Source organism: Myiozetetes cayanensis, unplaced genomic scaffold, assembly GCF_022539395.1.
Source record: "Myiozetetes cayanensis isolate MyiCay16 unplaced genomic scaffold, myiCay2020 scf1, whole genome shotgun sequence".
Lineage (NCBI taxonomy): Eukaryota > Metazoa > Chordata > Aves > Passeriformes > Tyrannidae > Myiozetetes > Myiozetetes cayanensis.
This window is the reverse complement of record NW_026086604.1, coordinates 97,634,423-97,659,408: the sequence shown is the minus strand read 5'-3', so window position 1 is coordinate 97,659,408 and position 24,986 is coordinate 97,634,423. Positions and strand designations below refer to the sequence as shown.

General features: G+C 35.9%; 1 protein-coding gene across 3 annotated transcripts in view; it reads right to left on the bottom strand.

Moving 5' to 3' along the window:
• SUGCT (succinyl-CoA:glutarate-CoA transferase) overlaps positions 1-24,986 on the bottom strand; it is a 316,929-nt gene that overhangs the window by 255,755 nt on the left and 36,188 nt on the right. For 2 of the 3 annotated variants that reach the window (XM_050330259.1, XM_050330276.1), the window contains exons 7-8: positions 22,851-22,942; positions 14,985-15,128 (exon numbers count right to left, since the gene is read on the bottom strand). In XM_050330259.1, coding sequence (XP_050186216.1) covers positions 14,985-15,128; positions 22,851-22,942 — 236 coding nt within the window. The remainder of the gene's footprint in view (positions 1-14,984; positions 15,129-22,850; positions 22,943-24,986) is intronic. The other variant, XM_050330267.1, reaches the window with a different exon arrangement.

Below are 24,986 nucleotides of genomic sequence, written 5' to 3'. Positions count from 1 at the left end.
ATAAAGCATTAATTACCTTGCATCGTTATCACTAATTCACCAGATACAATATACTTGTTTTATTCTGTTAAATAGTAACTTTATACTATTAACCAGTAAATGCAAGTGCTTGTCTAAACAGTAGGCCATGTGACCATTTTTTCCCAAAATATTATTTTCTCCATATTTTTCCCCTAGATGGAAGAAATTTGCTACGATGATCAAAGCATTTACACTATTTTGTGCCTACTAGTCAGTCTAATCTACAACAAAACATGTAGTAATTTATTCAGAGTCCACCGTTCATATTCCAGTAAGCGAATTATATCAGAATTTCTAAAAAAAGAATGCCATTTCATTTTCTTCTTCTTTCTCCATATTTTCTCACAAGGCAACTTGAATGTGTCACTCACATTTAAAGCATACATTTAACTGTAAATCATGGATGCAGTGATTCTGTACAGCAGAAAACCTAGGAAAATATAGAGCAAATAAGAACTTCACCGCAGACAAAAGTTATATTCTATATATACTAACTACAAATAAAATTCCTTATTACTGAGAAGTGTTGAAAAGCACTTTGTAGCTGAATTTCACTGCAGCTTATTATAGCCCATTGTCACTTTATTCAGCTAAAATGTTGAACAATATCTAATCTCTCCTTTGGTCCCCAGGAAAATCTCAGCACTTAACGAAATGGATCTGAGAGTACACAGAAAGAACTTTTTCCTCTGGTTTGCAATAGAGATTTCCTCAGCAATATAGAATGAAACACACTGTGATTATAGAGAGAACTCAGTGAGTCACAAGCCTGTGTCATTTATTAATAACAAATAGCCTTGACCCATTGTTCCTGTCATTTTTCAATATGGGGTCACACTCCATAGTGATAATTTTTCTAACACAGCAAATAGCTCTGCAAAGATGATGAAATATTAATCATTAATCATTCTTCTGTATTTGTTTGCAAGACTACACAGCTGCCATACTCAACACAAATTTCCCTGACGAGGAGATGCATCCATTACAACGGGCTTTTACTTCTAAAGACACAAGAATACCCTCTGTGATACACACATTTAACTTCCCACATTTCTGGAAGTAAACACGATACCAAACTTAACTCTGGGAAGGACATAATGAATTAAAACCTAGTGTAACAGAAATCCTAAAATATTCATTTTTAATATAATTGAGCCAATATTTCATTCCATTTATTTGTATATATTCTATGCTGTAGAAATTGGGGTAGGAGTTTCATAAACAAAATTCTTCACAAGAATTTTCACAAGAAAACTTCTATCCTTAAAAATACATCTTTTTATCACAGCATTGCAAATTGCTTCAGTTTCCTTGATGAGATGAATGTAATATTTTCAGCAATGGAAAAAATACACATCTAGATTTCTCCAAAGCACTTGTTTGTGGTACAATAGGAAAAAAAGGACAAAATATAAGGCTTGCTAGGTACTGAAATTGCACCACTAAAGCTCCTGATCAAAGACTTGGTTCAGTATTAATAGACAGAAATGCAAGGGAAATCAGAAGCTTAGTGAAGACAGCAATTTTGGAACTAACAGTTGCTTAGACTATATTAAGATATCAGTTCAACTTGCTACTTAGTATAAAGAATAATTCCATTTCAGTCAACGTACTGATCACTTGCTTGAACGCATATGCCTATGTAGCAAACAACACTGGTTTACTTATTATTGTCTTTTCAATAAATCATTAAGTCTTTTGGCTCTCTTTGACTTCCTTCTCTGAGCTGGGTATCTTGTTCATAGTCAAATTAGCCAGCCAAAAATAATTACTAGCAGTAGTCACAGTATCATCGCCAAACAAATAAACTTATGTAGACCACATCAAAGTAAATACTTCAGTGTTTAGTGTTTCATGTATGAATACACTTAGTTGAGTGAACTCAAAGGCTTTTTGGCCCATTTATAATAACTTTCTGACAAGTTCAGCAAACTTAAAAGATGATTCTGTTTCTACTGTCCCATTTAACTGTTACAGACATTCCCAGGACTACCATGCTTTTTCCTTCTCTCTCTTCCTGGCTCACTTCATTCTCTGCGGTCTCTCCAAAGATTAGTCTCACTATAAAGGCACTATCCAGAAAAGTCTTTCAGCATAAACAATTTATGTCCTTTATAAAGAACACAAAGAATTTATTTACCTATACTTTACAGTTGTTAAGCAAACTGCTGACCTATAAGTACAAAAAGATATCCCAACTGAACATTTCTACTGAGATGATATACTCTAGGGAAAAAAAAAAATGTTTTTAACAATGTAAGTCTACTTCTCCAAATTCCCCTGTAATTCAAGACTCAGGACCTCACTGCTAGAGAGAATTCTTGCAGCAGGAATATCTATAATACAATCAATCTCTCAAATTGCAATTTGGGTACATCTGTATGACACATTCAGTTAAGTATTTTTAAATCTATATTTAAAACTTTTTCCTGAAACCCTATAGACCTATTTCTTTTCTCCTTTAATTAAGAATTAATCCTTAAAAGTAACCTTTGAACTTGTAACATTAAAGCAGATGTAATACAATGATACAGACATCTCTGTATTCATTTGCTTGCAGGGACAGACCTATGCACTGTAAATATGTATTATCAAATATCTACAGATAAGTGTTTCTTTATTTCACATCAATAAAGGGAACACATATTTCAACATTCCTTTCTAATATTACTGTTGATGGCCAAAGCACATATTTGTGTTACAGACTTACTTAAACCAGAACAAAAAGAGAACTGCATTAAGGTCTGAAAAGTTATGCTCAGCTTATGATGGAATCAGACAGATGGGAAACAAGATATTAAAAGCCACAAGGTCAGTAGACAAAGAAAAGAGACAGAACTTTCAAAAGATTTTTTTCAAGATAGCACATCAAACATAATTTATTACAATGAGTTCGCTGAGTCAATCAATCATTTGCATGCAATTTCAACAAGCGTATATGAATAAAAAAAGAGACAGGTAACTGGAAAGAGAAGAAAATAACATTTTAATTATATTCTTTACTTTCTTCTCCCTCCAATTTTTGTCTGCTATCTTGCCACTTATCTTAACAAGGCTTTGACTCTAAGCCAAGTTAATTCACTTTTTTCTCATTCTTGTTTATTTTTTTCTTCAAGTAGGCATGTAGATTGACTCTTACGAACTTTGAAACAGGTCTTTTACAACCAAAATAAGATAATTTATTTTATGCTATTCTACAGAACAGTAATACAAATATTAATTTATAACTTTGTAGGAAAAAATCATTCTAGAAAATTCCATTATGTTCTGTTGTGCAAAGGCCAATAATCTTCCATTTACACCTTTTCCATACTGCTAGTGACACGGGAAAAAAAATCTTTACCTGAGAAAAATGTGAACACAAGACCACAATCTACATTTGGTGCACACTAAAAAGGTCTCTTAAAATCACTGATCCTATGCTAGCATTTACCTAATGACTGATTTTAAATGTTTTCCCCTTTCTGTGTTGCAATAAATAGTTTGACACTAATAAATCAAAATTCGGGTTTCATTAATTTTTCTTTTGTAGTTATGCCTTGTTGCCCTTATTGAAGCTGCCTCCATGGACATATGCATGGGGTGATTCCCAACTCTTGCTCCCTCAGTCATTTTTTCACTAAAACAACAAAACCCCAAACAAACAAGCAAAACCCCAAACAAACAAAAACCCAAAACAAAAAATGAAAACCCTACAAACTTTAAAACCCAAAACCTCTATCTCTACCAGGAAAACCTCACTCCATTTAGAAGAAACCCCAACTCTTCCAGTTAATTGTGCGATTTTTAAGCACTGACCCAACAGTTTCAGGATGTGGCACTGCACCACTACCAGTTTTTAGGCAGGGAATTGTACTTCAAACTTCTGCAATGAATGGACTGGGCAGCAGGAACCACAGTCTTGTGCAGAGGCAAGAAAGCTGCCACAATTCAAGGCAGCTCATCACACAGGGGTCCAGCAGGAAACCACAGCATTCCCAAGAGCTGTCAACGCATGTCACCCCGTGTTTGGGCATGTAAGGGCCTCCCATCTAGTGTGGAGCTGAGGGATCTGCAGGAGCTAAAAGTCAGTTCAAGAGTGACATACACCTTTAGGCAAAGCATACATTCCCACCTGCAAATGCACAGCAAAGCCACTGCCCACCATCAAGCAAGATTTTACTGCTTCATCAAGCGGTGTCCCTATATCTGTGCAAGGCAGTAGGTCTGGACTTTCGAATTCACAACTGTTGTCCCATTATTCCATAATCCCTCTCCACACAGGTTTTTTTCTCCCCTTTAAGAGCCAGTAGTACCATAGCTGCTTTCAACCAGCAAATTCCATGAATGACTGCAAAAGGTAACTAAAAAATGCAAAACTACTATCTAGTAGGCCAAAGCATACTATTAAAGAGTCTTTTAGAAAATGTCTGTGGTAACATTATGAACACTGTGCTTTAGGTTAAAAGGGTGTTCTTCCCAGTGATGCTGATTTCTTTTAATGCAAACCTCCGGGAAATTATCATTAATTCACCCTTCACAAAAGAAAACTCCTGGCACTGAAGCATTAGCAAATGGCATAATCCCAGTCACAAGTACAATCTTGTAAAGATAAAATCAAATCTTTAATGACAAATAACTACAATTTTAAAACAGGTCTCTTATTGTGTCCTGTTTTGGTGCCTTCCAACCAGACACTTTGGCAGGTATCCAACTCTGTGCCAGTAATCACATGCAGCATGTGGGACTTCATGATTCAAGTTAGCCCCTGACCAAACAGTACACAGCAAATCACACAGTCACACAAATGATGTGCTAGACAGTGCTTAATAAACCAGAAATAATAAAATAAAATTAAAAAATCGGTGAGAAAAACAAAGGTAATGCATTTGAAAACCCTATATTGAACATGGACTATCAGAGGCGACAATAGATAAAAAGAGCAAAACAGACTTTAAATTACATAGTTGTGTAGATACTTTTTCAGTGTGAAAATGATGGCTCATGACACCTTTTGCTTTATAAAAAAAAACAGTTTAGACTTCATAAACATAGAAACTGAGGCATCTTCAAAAACACAATGCATTTGCGTCACAGAGAACTGCTACGTTCAGTCAAATGCAACAACAAAAAAGAACTGATCTACAAATTATTTTTTTAATGAGCTATTTAGAGCTTATAAAAGACCAGAATGAATGGTTCTGTGCTTCCCACAGCATGGAGATCATCTCCTGATTAGGATTCAATTAGTATTAACAATAGTGAAAACTGATGCGACCAACAGATCTAGGACTTGAAATTTCAAATATATGTACTATTCAGCACAGAGTTTCAAGAGAAAGTAAGTGTTAAATCTATCCTATCTCTCCTCAGTCTCTAATTAAGACAATCAAAGAAAGAAAGAAAACTGATAAACTTAGACACATTCAGATGAATTTTAGGTGACTGAAGAAGACTGAGAAGAAACAAAAATCCTGACCATAGAATCTACTAGACAGCACTAGCATTAAAGAGAAAAGGGAAACAAAAAAAGATTTATTTTAAATTAACTCCAGTTAAAGAAAGACAATTTAAAAGGAAGAATAAACTTCATTTTCTTCATTAAAATAAAATACTAATCAGTTTTTTTCTGAAAGTGTAAAGAAAGATACTACTTTAATCACTGAAAAAATCCTGTGTCAGCTTCATAATAAAACAGGAACATCTCTAAGGAATTCATCACTTAAAAAAAGATCTATATAAAGATAATCTTCAAGTTAAAAATACCAAGAACTCCAAAGTTAGTCTGTATAATCTGTGTAAAATCCAAAAATTAAGGCACTGAGTTTCTCAGGAGGTTAAAAAAAAAAAAAAAAAAAAAAAAAAAAAAAGAAAAAGAAAAAAGCCTATCAATGTATTTTCCCATAACATGATCCTGGAAACAGATGAATCATCTTAAAAGTAACTTTGAAAACAAATCCCTTTCTGGCAATTCCATGACATGAAAAATTCAGCCAAAACAGTTAAAACTTTGGCAGAGTTCTGACAACTGAAATCAGATGCCAGTAATAGACATATCAGACAACCTTAACCGTAAACTTCTACAGTTATTTCCTTAAGATTTTATTCTCTCTGAAGAAAGAATATATACCCACTGAAATGTTATGCTCTGTATTTCACACAGCTTTACAAAGTCCAGGCAAAATGCAACTTACAAAATGTTTATTCTGCTACATTTTTTACAGTTTTTTAAAACCATAACACATTTTCTTATATTATTTCTTAATTATAGCCTTTACCAATGAGAACCTATGCATATATTACATATGACAACTTATCCGGGTTTTAATTCTATGCAATGATATCCGGTCGTATTTCATTGATTGCTTAGAAAACAGCCCAGATTGAGTTCTCAGAGTGGCTTCTATTCATGCAAAGAACTGCAAGCAGACTTACAAAGCACAGACCAATCTGAATTGTGGGAGGTGTGCCCAGACAGAGAAACTCCTCTGTTTAGTGACAGAGCTCCGAGAGGAGGCAAATAAATTGAGGAAGATCAGGAATTGAGAGAGAGAGAGAGAGAGAAACAAGACCCACAGCAGACAGGACTTATGACACAGAGATTTCCTTCCCCTTCCCACATCACTGAAGCATGTCCAGATAAGAGCAATGGAGCTGGTGAAGGGTCTTATAACCTTATAAAATCTTATAAGGAGTGACCAAGGGAGCTGGGTCTTTTTAAGCCTGGAGAAAAGGAGGACTGGGGGCACCTTATCACTCTCTGCAACTACCTGAGAAGAGGCTGTAACCAGGTGGGGGTCAGCCTCTTCTCCCAGGCAACAAGCGATAGGACAAGAGGAAATGGCCTCTAAACCAAGGAGGTTTAGATTAGATATCATGAAAAATGTCTTCACTGAAAGGGTTGTTGGGCATTGAAATAGGTTGCCCAGGGAAGTGGTGAAGTCACCATATCTGCAAGTATATAAAAGATGTGGCACTTAGGGGCATGGTTTAGTAGTGGACTTGGAAGTGCTGGGTTAACAGCTGGACTTAATGAACTTAAATCTCTTTTCCAACTTAAATGATTCTTTTCTACTCTAAAAAGGTAGCCATATTTGGCAGCTGAGAATGGAAACAGGAAAGCATAAAAATACAATGCAGACAAACATATTTTGCTCACATAAAACTTAATTACCTGTGAAGACAAGCATCAGAATAAATATAGCAATTTTTCTTCTTGTTTGCAATAGGGTTGTATCCAGAGGCTCCAAGTTGGATGCCACATACATTTTGTGAAGGATTATTTTCTTTAATCGTAGTGGAAAGCTGTCAATGTCCAGATGAAGCTGTATTGAGGTACTTTTCACTTTTGATCTTATCATTAGGAACAGGGCCATTTACAATGAAAATATGCATACACGTAGCTATTTACAACACTCCTCTTTTATCTCCACATTTATCAGCATCAACACTTGCACAGAAAAAAGAATCTTAAGTGTGTTTATCTACTCCTGACAATGTTATTTTCATCTTAGAACAGATATAAACATAAAATATAATAGTAATTTCAACAGCTTGTCCTGCTGCAGTGTAAAGAGGTAGATTTCTAGATTTTTAATTTAATACGTAGGGAGACACGTACAGAAACAAGCTATGTCTATTTGGTTGTGTGAGAAATGCTCAAATATTCCATCCCTATTATCACAGCCAAATCTTCCATTCATTACAGTAATTTTCTCAGCAGAACAATGGCATTATTTCTAACACTGGAAGATCTCCGGTCACTGCCCATTAAGTACGTTGGTGCTAATCCTCTACAGGGATGACGGAAGAACCAAATTCATGCAACTGAACAAAATGTTTCAAATATTATGCTTTGCAAAGTGCAAGAATGTATTTCTGTGCCTATGCAGCATTAATGAATGCCCATTTTGAGCATTTTAATGCTGTTTGTAATGCAGATGTGGTTCCTCTACTGAGCTGTTAAACACAATGCAAGTCAGAGAAATGTGGTCCAAAGTTCTATTTGACTTGAATATTACCAATGAGTCTGGAGTGGAAGACATGGCACTCCTGCATGACACTGCTTTTGAACAGTGGTAACAAATTTGTAAATGATACCCTAAAGAAGGAAGTTATTCTTTAATCAATTAAAAAAAAGAATTTAGGACAACAAAAACCACAATTTTTTATTACAGAGTAAGCTTGAATGCAAATAGCTTCACATATGTTTATCAGAGAAATCTAGTACTACAAATATTCATTCCAAGCAAGGCAAAGCGTTTTTACAAGTAACTGAACTTTGACTAGACACTCACAAGTCTACAGGGTTTGATGGGATCCCTCCCACAGAAATGAGGGAACTGGTTAAACAACTTGCCAAACCACCTTCAATCATGTACCAGCAGTCCTGGTTAACTGGAGAAGTGTCAGCTGACTGGAAATTAGTAAATGTAACATCCATCTACAAGAAGGGTGGGAATGGTCATATGGGGAGCTACAGGCCTGTCAGCCCAACCTCAGTTCTGGGCAAGGATATGGAAGAGCTCATCCTAAGAGCCAATACACGGCACAAGCATTACGACCAGGGGATGAAGCCCATCCAATGCGGATTTACAAAAGGCAGGTCCCGTTTGACCAACCTGATCTCATTCTACAACAAAGTGACCTGATTAGTAGATGAAGGAAAGGTTGTGATGTAGTCTATCTAGACTTCAGTAAAGCATTTGACGCCATCTCCCACAGCATCTTCCTAGAAAAACTGGCTGGTTGTGGCTTGGATGGGTGGACTCTTTAATGGGTAAAAAACTGGCTGGATTGACTGGGCCTGGAGGGTGGTGGTGAATGGAGCTAAATACAGTTGGTGGCCAGTCATTAGCGGTCTTCCCTAGGGATCAGTACTGGGGCCAGTCTTGTTTAACATCTTTATCGATGATCAAGACATGGGAGTTGAGTGCACCCTCAGAAAATTTGCAGACAAAACTAACTTGGATGGGAGTGTTGATCTGTTGGGGGTAGGAAGGTTCTACAGAGAGACCTGGACAGACTCGATCAGTGGGCGAAGGGTTGAGGTTCAATAAGGTAAAGTGTGGAGTCCTGCACTTGGGCTGCAGCAATCTCAGCAGTTGCATGCAATGATACAGGCTTGGGGAAGAGTGGCTTGAGCGCTGCTCATCAGAAAGGGACTTTAGGGTGCTGGTTGACAGCTGGGTCAATGTAAGCCAGTAGTGTGCCCAGGCATTTCAATGGCATCCTGGCCTGTATGAAGATAGTGTAGCCAGAAGGACTAGTGAAGCGATCATCCCCCTGTATTTGGCATTGGTGAGGCTGCAGATCGAGTACTGAGTTCAGTTCTGGGCCCTTCACTCTGAAAAGGACATTGAGGTGCTGGAGTGTGTCCAGTGCAGCGCAACATGGCTCATGAAAGCACTAGAGAACAAATTTATCTTGAGTAATCAAACCAAGTAGTATGAGATCTTAGCCAGCATTCCATTAGCATACCCAAAAACACCATACTTGTTAAGGTTTACTAGATTTCCAGAGGTTCAACAGCACATAACAACCGGTTATCTTGCTAACTTAAAATTTTCCATTACGTAAAACTGAAACTTCTTCCATCAAGGTAAAACGTTTTACTTGCTGTTAATGTTAACAAATAGCACATAATGTATTGAAAGGTTCTATCCAAATTTGACCAATTTATAGAATGACTTCTGAAAAGTTCTATGAGTGCAGAGGAACAGGTGAGCTCTTGGGGTACACTCAAAGTGCTTATTCTCCTACTAGTTGCTTAAATCATTCCCCTTTCTTTTCAGCTACCCAGGTTATCCTTCTCTTAATACTCAGAACATTTCCTGATCTGCTGGTAATAAACATCTTGATTCCATTTCCAAGACTACACCCTTATTTAAAGGTCATCTAAATAATAAACTCATTAAAAAAAAAATCTTTCTTTGTCTGCAAACTCTCTCCCCTATTCACTCCAGACAGCCACTTTTATTTTCATTTAGTAATAAAGGGGTGTATTTTTTCTATCTCCTTCCCAGTCTTTCTCTAATTGATGACAGAGGCAGATCAACACAGAAAATGAAGCTGCAACTCATTCAGGCCTAGTTTCATTAGCACAAGAACAATGGTAGTGAACACAAAAAGACAGAGAATTTACTGTCAGGTAGCAGCTAAAGAAGAAATACCCTTGCAGTTTGAATATGTACTCTGTTTACAGAGTAAAGAAAGCAACTAAATAAAGCTAAGATCAAGTTGAAGTATATTTTACCAATGACTGCATAACTAATCATTAGAAATCGTAACACACATACCACAGAGGCCAATATTAAATTGAGTTACTGTCATGTTAGTATGGTCCTCTGGTCTATTCAATCAAATACTGGCTGCTCAAATCCCAGAGGGATAAGTTCTGTTCTTAGTTACACTGATGTCCTCAGTGGAAATTATTAAGAATTGTGGCCAAGAAAAGAGTTTACAGCACAGTAGATGTTTAAAGAAATGTTCACAGTATTCAGATTTTATTATCAGCCATAACCGGAGCTATACAGTGGAAAAGATGACATCTCCATATAGCACATACTCAACTTTTTATTATGATGGAGATTAAAAATGCAATGTTTTGCAAAGATGATATTTTATAAGCTTGTAAAAAACCTACTTATTCAAACCATACCCAAAATAAGACAACTCTGTTACAGTCCTCCTAGCTGGCCTCCAAAGTCACCAGAAGCAATGACCTCTAAAAAAGATTTTCTTTCTGTATTCAGTCAACTCACAACTGTCAGCAAGAAGAGAACAAGATACATTCAAGAACCTGAGCAGTATTTAAGTTCCAAGATTGATGTTTGTCACACGACTTACTGCTCACGGATTCTGTGATGCCATACATGTCCTACAGGGAGTATGCAATTGTTCCCAGTTTCACCCATACCCAATAATTTGTAAAACACATGCCATGAAAGCTCTGAATAGACAGCACTAAAAGCACCTTAAATAGATAAGCCTTAAACACAGTGATCTTGGGAAAATGTGATGCAGAAACAAAAGCTAATAGCTTCTAAACTTCATCATTACCTGAGTAAACTCACCACCAAATTGCGCACAAAGATGGAATATAGAAAATAATTTATATCGATTTTCTACATTTTCCTAGGGTCACTACAAAATTTTAAGAAAATTAAAAGTTTGCTATGGCAAATATGAACTAAAACATAGTAATTGGAAGCAGAGAAGTGCCTGATGAACAATCATATAATAAAAACAATATTAACCACATTATCCTGTTTGAGGAATCTGGGAAAAAATACACTTCAAAATTGCAGAAATGTTAAATGTAAAATACTTCTTGCAGATTTTCAATCCAAAAGAAACCCACTTATTACAGTATTTGTTGAAGCCTGGTTGTAATTAAATAAGGAAGGATATTAAAACTTCCAAGAGATTTTTTTAAGCCACAACAGAAGAAAAGGCACAATTGCATAATTGGAACCAAATCCAAAACCCACTTCCTTCTTATTTACTAGTATCATCTAAAGGACACTATTTAAATGCTGAAAGGTCAGGAGCTGACAACTATGAATCACCTAAAAGTCAAAAATTTCAAAGGAATTGTACAATATAGGTTAAAAGTTTATAGATGAGAGATATAGAAAGTTAGTGCTCACTGCAAAACCACATCCTAGGAGTCACTGTATCTCTTGTCAACAAAATCATAGAATCCTATTTTGTTATGGGAAAAGAAATCCTCTTTGGTAGCAGTAAGTGTTTGCTACACAGAATTTGAAAGGAAGACATCTTTTTTAAGATATTCTAAAAATAATATTTCTTCAGAGAACAGGATTTCACTTGTAATTTGGTGCTGCACAGACCAGTTAAATACAAAACTAACTTGCCAGTCAGTGGGATATTTCTTTAAAAAGCTTCAGATCATTTTCATTGGCAGTTGAATTCAGTTCAATGCTCTTTGTTATTTGCATATCTGTGCAGGAAATTAGTATCAAAAGCATTTTCCAGACCTACCCTCTGGAAAGAAAAAAAAAATCCTCTTGCAATTCTATAAGGCATGCAGAAAATTGATAGCACAGACACAGATGGGCATGTACATGCTAGGGTTTTCAAGATGCAGTTTTCAAGATTTTCTAATTATTTGAACACCTTAACTCCTGGGGTTTTTTTCCTTTCTGACATAATCAAAGATATCAACACTGACCAATGAAGACATATGTATTGGCCAGCTTCACAACTCAGTTCAAATGAAGGGATGGACAAAAAATGCAAGCACACTCCTGCATTAGCTCACTGCACGAAATGCTGGAAAAACCAAGAGGTTTCATTCAAGTCCTGGCTTTTGCAACGCTATTAATAGGAGGACAGTTCAGTAATGCTTTCGTTTTATACACAGAAAATTCCTTTTTTCTCATTAAAAAATATTACATTTCAATGAAACTCATTCTGAAGGAAAAGTTATCATGATACATCGGTTTGACCTCTAGATCCCACCATTAATCAATTGCAACAAGAACCTAATAAACCAAAAGTCTACAACTTTAGGTTCCTTATTGTTTTGGCAGCATCCATGAGAAACTTCTAAAGGTCATTCTTTTTAAACATTCATCACATGAGGAAGCGCTAGTTTTAGGTATCTCAGCTTGCATGAAAAACCCTAATCCCTGTGAAAGCATGGATCTTATCACAGTATTGTCTAACCTTCCTTTAAAAAACCCATTACCATCAGAATTATTGTAAGAGTAATTCTATTATTTATTTAATTAATTTTCAGATTTGTGCTACTGTTATTAAACTCACCCTTAAAGACTTACAAATAACCACCAGTCTTGAAAAAAGAAAGAAAATTAACCAGAAAAACTAGATGTTCTCTCTGAGGGAGGCTCAGCGGTCAGTTACATTTTACTTCATTCATTTTAACACATTTTTTTAATAGAATTGATCACATGGGTTTATTTTTGGTACTCTAGCACCTCATCTACAAACACTTCTTCCAACTGAATATATGTTCTCATTGCAGTCTTGGGCCAACACTCTAAAATTAATTTGGACTGAAGTAACAGGATTATCCAAAACAAAAGCACTGTTTTCTGAATAACATCCTATACCCATATACTGTTCCAAAATACCAACTTATTTGAGTTTAATTTATCCAACACTGAAGTAAATAAAACCACTTATTTTTCAGTGAGAATGTGCATGTATGGAATTGCCTGTTAATAACTTTTAGACAACTATAATTTGTTAACAAGCATGGAACGATTTAATGTTTGAAAATCTCAAGAAACTATCAAACCTTCCCTTCACCATTTAGTACTTTTTCAGCTAAGCATGTAGAAGACAAACACCGTGTCGCATGCTTTGTTCACTAACATCTATCCAGGTCTTCAATCCCTTTCTTGTGTATCCCAGTGAGTGGCCTAAAGGACAATGATAAGAACACTTTTGTGCATAGTCAAATCTATCGTAATCAAGGAAAAAGATTCTAAAGACAAATGAGACACCAAGCTGAAATACAAGAGCTACAGCAGAACCTAACTTCAACTCTTTTTACTTTCAGCATTTGATAAAATATCTAATAAAATTCAAGAAAGTTTAATTTTTTTAAAAAAGAAAAAAAAACCACACAACCAAAAGACCCAGAATTACTCTGGAAATTCATAAAAAGTAACATAAGCCTTTTTAATAAAATTAGAAATGAAAAAGATCTAGGACAAGTTGTCATAATATGTAACACTAGAATACCTTAAACATAGAAAAACCCCTAAGTATTTAACATACATTTAAAATATTTTTCTAAACTTCTTACTACATTTTTCAAATAGACACACACTATTTTCAAATATATTTAAGTATAACTTAATTCAGTTCTTACAAACATTTGTTCTGAAACAAATGAAAACTTTTTTGTTGATTCAAGTAAGGGCTTCCCCTCCTTTCCAGATCTGATTTTGGTAGGTATTTACAAAAGAGCAGTAGGCACAAAAACAAGAGCAATCTCAATCATAGTCTTAATCACTGTTATCATACAATGATAATAGGTGGGAAGGAACATTTGGAAGTCATCTTGTCCAACGTCCTGCTCACACCTGGGCCAATTTTTAGCACAACAGGCACTGTCATCTCTCAACTGTACTGACAGACACAACGTGAAGAAAAATACAGTTGAATAAAGATGAAAAAACTGGAGCACTGTAGTAGCTTTGATTAGAACTTCATATAATTTTGATGCATATTTTAAAAGATAAACAAAAATTCCCCTGCACCATATACTAGTCTGGTACCAGTAAGTACCTACATTAGCAAGACAACATATCATTCAATCACATGCAGCTCACATGAACATCATTTTCTATTTACAAATTACAAATCATTGCACCACTGATGTTTAAGTGTTCAAAGAAAATTTAAGGTTCTCATTATTTGTCATATACGGTATGTCTTTCATGATCAAAACAATTTTGTCTTTAATATGTCTAGAAAAAAATGCTGCATCTTCAAGTTTACTTTATTCTTTAATTCCCAGAGCCAAAAGGTAGACTTCCTGAACTACATTACTTTGAAACTTTGGGTGATACTTGATTACTCTGGATGATTTTGCTTAAGTTATTCAGTCACTCTGGTAGTAACACTGCTCAGTGCCAAGGCCCCAAAACTAGTTTCACCACTTATACTTGTCTTATCTCAAATCACCTACTACAACTGTTAAAATCTCAGAGATATTACAAACCTCGATTAACTTGTGTTTTCAGAGAACATGGCAGTCCTTTGTAAAAAGTGAAAGCCAAGCTTAATGCAATAGTAACTACAACCATGTCACATAAAATAGTCACTACCAGAGTGGCAGAATAAGGAAACTATAACTAATGCCATTACTGTCATTATTATTATCATCATTAGCTGTAGTAACTCATGTGCATTAATTTGTGTCCAAATGGTATGTTTAGGTTCAAACATAAGAAAACAAAAGGAAATTTTTTTAAAACTCCTACCTGAGTTGACAAGAGATTGCAGTCAATGTGCAGTCCTTTTCCTGTCTTATACCTCTGAAGTAAACCAGCCATAATTGCTCCATATGTATATAGCCCAGTAGCAAGATCTGTCATTGCTACTCCCGATCTAACTGGCTCCCCACCCTAAAAAAAAAAAAAACACCCCAAACAAAATGAGACAAACAAAACAATAGACAAACAAAACAAAACAAACAAACAAAAAAGGGAAGAAAACAAGCAGAAACAATACAATTGTGCAGGGCTATGATCTTACTGGCATCACAGAGACATGGTGGGATGGCTCCTATGACTGGAGTGTGGGAATGGAGGGATATCAGTTCTTTAGGAAGGACAGGGGGAGGAGACAAGGAGGTAGTGTTGCCCTCTATGTCAATGACCAGCTGAAGTGCATGGAGTTCCACCTAGGGATGGATCAAAAGCTTATGGAGAGCACAGGGAGGGTAGTTACAGGTGACATTATAATGCTGCTACAGGCTGCTCATCCAGGAGGACAGTGTGGATGAGGCCCTCTACAGAGAGACAACAGTGGCCTCACATTCACAAGCCCTGTTTCTCATGGGAGACTTCAACCATCCTAGTACCTGTTGGAAAGACAACACTGTAGACCCAGACACTGTAGGAAAAGAACAGGTTCAAGACCATCTAAGGAACCTGAACATGGACAAGTCCATTGGACCTGATGACATACGTCGGATGCAGGTCCTGAGGGAGCTGGCAGTGGAAGTGGCTAAGCCACTACCCATCATATTCGAGAAGTCATGGTAGTTCCTATTCACTGGAAAAGGGGAAACATAATCCCCATTTTTAAAAAGAGAAAAAAGAAAATCCAGGGAATTACAGGCCCATCAGTCTCATCTTCATATCCAGCAGGATTATGGAGCAGATCCTCCTGAAAGCAATGTTAAGGCACATGGAAAATATGCAGGTGATTTGTGACAGACAGCATGGTTTCACTAAGGGCAAATTGTGCCTGACAAATTTAGTGGGCTTCTGTGATGGGGTTACAGCATTAGTAGATATGAGAAGAGCGACTGATGTCATCTGCCTGGACTTGTGTAGTTAACTAATCCACATGACATCCTGGTCTCTTTAACTAGAGACATGACCTTGATGGATGGACCACTTGGTGGATAAGAAATTGGCTGGATGCTTGCACTCAAAGAGTTGCAGTCAATGTAAGCAATTAGTGTCTTTGAGTGAACTGACATGTAAGAACTACCACTGAAAACCAGATATTCTTACAGCACGTACACAGAACTGTCACTTTATGATGCTGCATACTGCAAATTGTGAATTATTTATTATGTAGCTTTTTGTTCCTAATAACATAACGCTTAACTCACCAGTGCAAAAAGAAAAGAGATAATGTTAGAGACAAGAGAAGCCAGTGAAGGCTGAATTTTGTCACGCCCAGAAGCCAAAGGTCTAAACAGTTCCCAGAGTGTACTGACACAGGTGCCTGTCTGTTTGAATGGCAGAACCATATTGTTTCATAGTTCACACTCCCTTTTTCTCCCCTCTCTTCTGTCCTTCCCCCAGTCAAAGGTCAGTTTTGTATTTTCCAGTTATACACGCTTCAGGCTTCTAGTAAGACAAAAAGAACAACTTTTTGTTTAGACATGTAAGCATTACACATGTAAAGACAGGCAAATTCTTGACCTTCTGACTGAAATCACTGAAAAGCTGTTGGTTCAAATATCCGTTTTCAGTATGTCATCCCTTTTCTGGCATCAAGTGAAGAATCTTCATTTTACTCATGTGTTCCAGAACTTCTGTAATCATTGGCATGAAATACAACCCTTCTGCAATCAATGGCAAAATGAACTTCTAATTTCAGTCCTGCTAAGCTTTTATCGCAGGATCTTAAAAATGCTTCTTCTGAGACATTCTCCCATTTCCTACTCTGAAAAGTTTGGGGTCAGGTGATCAGGTTCTGACAGCAGTTCCTTGTTTTGAAGTTGGGTTTTTTTAAATTTTCAAGTTTTGAAGAAAAACAGCAGTGCAAAGCTAATGGGACTGTTCCAGAGTTTTAGCTCCCCAATAAGCCCATCATAAGACAACTCAAAATCAGTATAATTGATAAATAGTAACTGCTTGTGAAGTTCCCTTAAACGTATTTATATATGTAGTATAAGTTCAATAAAATTTAATTTACAGAATTATTTTAATTAGCCATATCTAAACTTCTAAGTGTAATTACTGTAATAGCAATCTTGTAATCAAGATTGCAAGAGTTACTGATAATTATTAAAATTATTAAAATTATTTTTAATAAGAGTGTCTTCATGTAAGAAAATTAATCTTTACCATCTTTTTTCTTTTGCACTCCAACAGGATTTACATAAGTCTTGCATCAAGTCATATACAAGTTACGATATTTTTCTTAAAATAATTTTATTGTATTATGAATTGCATTAATAGAGTAATTCTGAAATAAAAGGCAGTAGGACAATATTTCCTATGTAAGATGGAAAAGGCTGCTATTTTATTCTATCATGAAAGTGACTAAAAATTATAAAATCTGTATCAAATATGACAAAGTGTATCAAATCTGAGTTACTCTCATTCAAACTGCAGTAAGGATTAGTCTGTGGCTATCTATAGCTTAGATATCCCTAGGATGATAAGTAAACCACACAACATTAAGGTGAACACTGCTTTAGGAAGTACTGCTTTTTTGAAGAACCTCATATTTCTTCCTTTTCCAAACTCTGCACCAAGCCACTTCACTTTTCCCATAGAAAAGACAACTCAAATGTTCCAGCCATTTACTACCCTCATTGTACCCAGCTCTGGGGGAAAACAGGCAAGAAATTTGTTCTCTTTTATATGTGTGCATAGGCCTACTGAGAAAACTAATTAGCACTGGAATGGTTTTGCTCTCCAGAGCTAACACTAAGAAATAAAATGCAAAAAGAAAACAAACCTCAAAATGTTTCCCCATATTATCTGCTGCAAGATTCCAGTTTGTTAAATTATTCTTTCTTCATTACAGTAATTTCAAGACATTCACTGACTTCTCAGAGAAAAATCAAAAAGACTTCAGATTTTGCAAACACATGTGCAGCAACATTCTTAGTTTGAAAACACTTTCCACCATTTTCAAAGTGTCATTAATTTCACTCTTGAACGAGAAAACTACACTTTGAAGATACACAAATCAGAACTATTCTAATAGATTATTACATATGAATTTGCTTGATTCTCACACCTTCCTCATTAAGTACTAAACTACTTACTGTTTAAAAGCAAACACTTAATTTGCCTCACTAGAAAGTTCACTCTTATTTCTAAAACACTTTCATAATTTCCCTTTACAGAACACTCCTATAAAATACTAGCACTATATTGTTATTGTTATTTTTAACATGTTAGCTTTACTTTACCCTAACACTTCACAACCTATAATTCTGAACTAGTCCACACAATTTCTAACCTTCCTTGGTCTTTCTACCAAGATTCATGACTAGCTGCCATTTTCACCATTTAATCAGCTTTAATCAGCTCCTGTACCATAAACCAGCCTTTCTGTGGTAGGATGCTTAGCTGTAAGCCCTGTGAAACAGATTCATTCAGGCTTTCATCTCTGTCCTGCAGAAGCAGGGAGATGAAGCTGTTTTACACGAAGGATAAAGCTCCACACACTCCACACACTTCCTTTAGACAGAGCTTCTGACAGCACAGCAGCACTTTTATGTAGCTAACTTTACTTCAGTTACATGAACAAAGTAAGGACCTATACAGTATCTTTGATTCAAGGAAATTACTCAAAAGTAACAAACACCACACCCCTGTCAGTCAAAGGTGGTATTACCGTTCTGGTAGAAAGGAAAAATAAAGCCCTAATCAGGGAGAAGTGCATTAAGCAAAGCTGCATCAAGGCTCAAAGGCTGGGTTGAACCTTAATTAGGTGCAGCACCAGGACATACCCTTTTCTCATTTGAAAAGAAAAAGATTCATGCCAGTAGAGGGGACTTCTTCTTACATCACTGTGCTTTGCTATTGCTCAATCTTATGACCAGTTTAAACTTTTATGCCTAATTTTTGCTGTTTGCTAAATTCCTTACAATTTGACAACATATTCTGGCCCAGAGATAGCCACAACTTGTTTTGGAATGTTTTGGAAGCTTCCTTTCCTGAGTCTTTTTTTTTTGCTCTTTGCCATAATTTCTATTCAATAATATAAAAATCATCCATTAAAAATGAAAATTGTTTTGAAATTACACGCTTAATAAAAGCATTCTAAGTCCAGTAGTCTTTACAGATGTGCAATAGTTGCTGAAGCTAATATGAACCAGCAATGGCTGTATTTTTCAACAGCTCTGAGCTACATACAAAGGTGTACTCCTTTGTTATAGTTTGCTTGGATTTAAGCTGAAAAATGGTCTCTCTGGATTGTAGATCCCAATCATGTCTTGCTGTCAGATATTCAGTAAAACAAAGATGTTTCTTCAGCAAGAAGGTGCATCACCATAAAGATACTCTGAATATTGAAAACTCCATGTAACAAATCAACTTGAAGATGCAAGTGGATTTGTATTCAAATTAGGCTTTATTTATTTTATTTCAAGTTATTGCCTTAATGAGTCATAGAAAAAAAAAGAAATGTTCATCAAAGGGATACTCATCTGGCACTGATATATCTGAATATATTAAGTAAAAGGTTTCTGTTCATTAAATATGAAACTTGAATGTGGTGTTTAACTAGGATATATCTATAGCCAGGACAATAAAAGTGTTGTCAGTGCAAACTTTGTCCTTTAACATATTTTAATTTACGTAAACAAAACCTGAATGCAGCCCAAAGCAACTACTTTCATTCAAAATGGGTTTGTGTCACTGATTTACACAAAACAGATTCCCCTCATAAACATATTAGAATTTTGAATTTCACAGGTATCATACACTTCTAAAACAGAAGTAATCAAGCACTTGTGTAAGAGCTGGAATTCCATGAACATTTCTGTACATGGAAACATGTACTTAAAGATAGTATTCTACTGTGTTTGGTTTTGTACAACCAGCAAAACTCACGCTAGCACAAATGCATTTGTTTGTGCCTGTAACTTCACAATATTGCCAAAGTTATAGCTTGATTTTGAGGTTCAGAATATCACTCAGAAGCATTTCAAAGTTATTACCATTAAGTGATATCAGTAACTTCTATTTCCAGGAGGGGAAAAAAAATCAAAAATGCCATTGACTTTTTTTTTTTTTAAATGCAGGAATATGTATTTCTATTGGATCTATACATTTTTTAAATGTCAGATACAGGACAAAATTTTAGTATCCTATTATTAAAATGCTTTGTGAGGAGCTGTAAATATGTATACCTCAATATTAAGCACTTCAGTCATGTATGCAGACATTTTGTTGCTTCTGCTCAGATTCATTGTAATTTGTCTATTGCATCAGTTGATGTCTTTAAAACCATCCTGCAAGCACATCCCATGGTTTGTTTACCAAAAGAGAAGTTTCCACAGAGCACTGTTATACTGATGATGTTATGCTGAATTATCTACACCTACTGCAGTGCAATACAAAAACAACACTGTCTGTTACAACTTTTCCTCTTCCAGTTCATAAGAGTGGCCTTTTCTACTTTATTTAAGAAAAAAAAATCATACCCTCGTTTACTAGGGCATGCTTCAAATGAACATATTACCTTTAGTATGTAAATTCCATGTTATCTGGTCAACAAATAATTTAAGTTTTATTTAAAAAAAAAAATGCCGTGCAAGAGTAAGATTCTTTTTTCTTTATTTTGGCCACTCTTCTACATGCTGACTGAAACAAGATTTTCTGCTTTTGTTCAGAGTTAGTTTTGTGGAATTTTAAACATAACTCAGTCCCATGACCATAAATGTAAGAAAAACATGGAAGATTTTACTTTTCTATTTTAAAGTAACTTTCAAACAAGTATGTATGATTTTAAAGCCACTTGAGTAAACTTTCACAACAACTACAAAAGGTACATTTGCTTCTTTGGAGTCACTGCTTACTTAAGCCTTTGAAAGAAAACTGTCCCTCTATACATCAAAAAATGGTTTTGAGAAACTGAGGAAATACTATATGAACAACTTCAAATAAAGAAAAATAAGAAGCAAGTTTTAACGTTTATTTTAATCATGCAAAACAGTGACTAAGTTTGAATGAATTAATAAAAGCCCCCAGTGAACAGACAAAGCTGTTACTGACAATGATTAAATAATTCCTATGACTACATTGCCTCAAGTCTTGGTGAGGTGATGCAAACATCTGGTTTTCCAGTGCAGATCTTGACACAATCTTTTAATAAAATCCATCTTCATAATGGCCACTGAGGACTATTACTCTCATAATAGAACTTACATGCAATTATTCAATATAACATTTGTATTTTCTGTCATTCCCATATCATTGAAAAGCTTTAAAAGAATCCTGGATTTTTCAATTTTTCAGCATGCTTTCCTTTATTCGTGTTGCACTAACAACACTTGTCCCCTTCTATCAGCTTATATTCCCTTTTAATTTTGTTTGGTATATTTTGAAGTGTCCATGACTTTTCTGGCATTGTACTGGAAGTATTAATCTCCACCCTGCAGACACAATGGTCCAGATGTAAAAATTTACTTACACTACAGTTACTGTGATCAGTCATTGCTTAGTGTGTATGTGCATTACACATTTGAAGGGAAGACCTGTAAGGAATGCACTCATGCCTTCTTGTGTTCTGAGATGAGGCATCCTGTAAGTATGTACCAATACCATGGAAGAAATGGACAAACAGTTTCAGGACACTAGGCACAAGATGTTTCAGCTTACTCAGTCAAACAATGCTTGATTTTAATTTTTTTTTTTCCTAATAGAAAGGACAACTCTGGTAACAATAATTGCCACAAGCACAGAGTTCTGATGTTTGCCATTATTCTCAGCAGAAAACAAGTCTATTTGGCAGACTATCAACCCTGCAGTAGAGCTGAGCCAAATCATGTGTGGTTAGCTTTGAACAACCTACTCAAACATGAGTATCTTACACTAAGTAGAGAAACTTTATGAACTCCTTGTTTATCTAGGGCATGCAAGTTCATACTCTAGAGATCTGCCCTACTGCTTTCAGAGTATCAGGAACACCACCACAGAACACTTTGTAGCATTTATGATGCACAGAACAGACTTGTAACACCACCTCACTTGAGAAGTGACATTTGGAGACCACATTCCTTGCATATGTAGATGATTCAAGACAGCTTAAGAAAATGCTTATTTGGCCACCATTTTTCTGAGGTGAAGACACACATTTTATGTATCCCTAGAATCCAGATACTAAACTACCTCTGTAACGCTTTCTGTACTACTGCAACTACCAAAGATCAGTGGGATTAGCAGCACATAAAGCTTTCCAGAACCACTTATTGCATCCCTCTGCTTATTTCCAGGCAGAATGACTGAAAAAGCTTTTTGTCATAGTTATTTAGATAGCTTCACAGTTCCCTCTTTTAAAGAGGGAATATCAATATTCAAGCATCAGTGAGATTTCACATACATATATATGGTTCCATCAGCAATGTGGCTATTACAGCTCTTGAAGTAACAACAAGTGGCCACTAACAGGTTAGCATACATTGTCAATTTATTCACTGGAGATCTAGGGTTTCTCTTTTTTTCTTTCATTTTCTGTTTCTGGGACATTGGCTTTGGAAGCCTGGAGTGAGATATCTTAGCTTCCCAGAGCTGAGACCTCTTGTTGGACTCAGGAGGACTTACATAACAGATATGTTAGCACAGGCTAATTTGTTCCATGTAGCAAACAGTTTTGGTATATGGCACAAAGATTGTATTAAATTTGTAGATTGAGCACCATACCTCATGCCCTGTGATATGCATGAGACCAGAAACAGCAGCGGCAATGGTGTCATATCCACCTCTCTGAACCACTGGACCAGTCTGACCATAACCTAAAATAGAAACAGAACAATTGGTAATTCAATCAAGGGCAAGTACAACATAAACTAGTATTTCTTCTCAGTTTTTGTTCACAAGTTGATCCGGATTGTACAACCAATGAATGCTATTGTATTCTATTTATTCCTGCACATTTTTAAGAGTAAACAGTCAGATTTACTCTCTGTGGCTTGATGACGTGTTTGATCTTAATTCTAGACAGACTCCTGTCTCTGCTATGCTTCATTCACTTTGGATAGAATTTCTCTTTTAATTTGCTGGGTCAGCTGAGGTCGGACTCAGATGTCATTTTAGAGGCTCTATGTTATCTCTACAGGCCTCCAATTGCTGTCCAACAGAGCCCAGGTTGCCTGTGTTTTATCTCCACTCTAACATAAGGATACCTTGAATACCACAAATGATACTAAAATCAGAACACTATGGTGTGGAACACATGAATTGTTCCCCTCTTATTTCTGTTACTTTATTCCACATCTATGCAGAGCTATCTTCAAAACAGAACATTGTTTACAAGAGATGGCAAGGCTGGTCCTTTAGAAAGTACACACAATCTGTTTGCCAGGAGTTAACAACAATGAAACACAAAATACCAAATATTTTTACGGAACTACATAAATACAGTTCTGTTCACCTGCAGAATTAACTTAAAAGTAACAGCTGTAGCCAGAACGATGCTCTCTTGTTTTTCTCTGCTATAGTCACCATGTTCTTCTAACAACAACCACAAAATCTTCCAGTTGAGGAAGTCTTGCTCAAGCAACCGAGGAGGTCACTGGAACCAGTGACCACCACCACAGAGGGTAAAGTCAACAGAGAAAGAGCAACGTGTTTGATTGATGGTTTCCATTAGTTCTAATAATGGTAAAGCCCTCAATAATCAGATTTAAGCATCTGTCCTCCTTAAAGAGGTAGCAAATTCAAAAGTTATTCTCACACTTTTATTTCCCTTTTCACATATCTCTAGGAGAAATCCCCTGGCTACAAGAGCAGTTAAGAGATATTTGTCACAGACAAGATTCCTAGTTTGGCTGGTAGTTTTAAGGCCACATTTCTGTATTATTCTTAGCTGTGAGGACAGTATTAATACTGCATTATATCAACATATACTGCAAGATAAAAATTCCTGAATCTTCTAGATTCCTTTTCATTATTCTCCTGGAATCTTTCAATATACAGACAGCCTGTTCAGTAGACATGACAGTCTAAAGACTGGCTTTGTTGACTACAGCAGACAATTAAAAATCATTTTTCATTGGGATAATCTTCTTCAGTTCATCCACTTGGGCCAATGCTGTTATGTACAAAATTCATAAATGACTTTTAATGTACAGTGCAAGGGAATTATGACCACTTTAAACTGGCGTTAAAGCACTTTGTTACTTCAATTAATATATCATACCAAGCAAAACAATATCCACTAACCATACAGATTTCCCTATTACACCACAAAATATCTCAATTACCCAATATTTTTCTGGGGACATGAGATCCACATTGTGCAAAGCTGTGGAGGAACTCAACTTCTACACTCAGTGTCCCAGGGAATATCAGAATATTACAGTCATCCCACTGACTTTGTCAATGTTGCCTCAAAACAAACATTTTGGAAGGAAGAATTTAACACTTTCCTTATAGTCAAATCTGTTTCTTATTGACGTCACTACTCACAAGAGAGAGAGGAAAAAAACTACCAGTTTACCCATTTTTAGTCAAAATCATGTCTCTGACAACAACTGAGTCTGAGACCCCAAAGAGAACTTGTGACATTTCCTTTCATATTTAGACCCTTAAGTTTACAGCAAAGGACAGTGTATTCATTTTCAAACATAAGAGGACTAGCAAATAAAATATAGTGGATCCACCCAAAAAAGTTCTGAAGGAGTCTAATTAGGCATATACCATTATCTCGATGGAATGAACTGTAGAATAAAACCAGTTAAGTGTGTGGGGCCACTTCAAAAACAAAATCTTGCTCAATAAAAAAAACCACTCAAAACAACTTTAATTGAATAGTGAAAAGCATATTGAAGCAAGTGA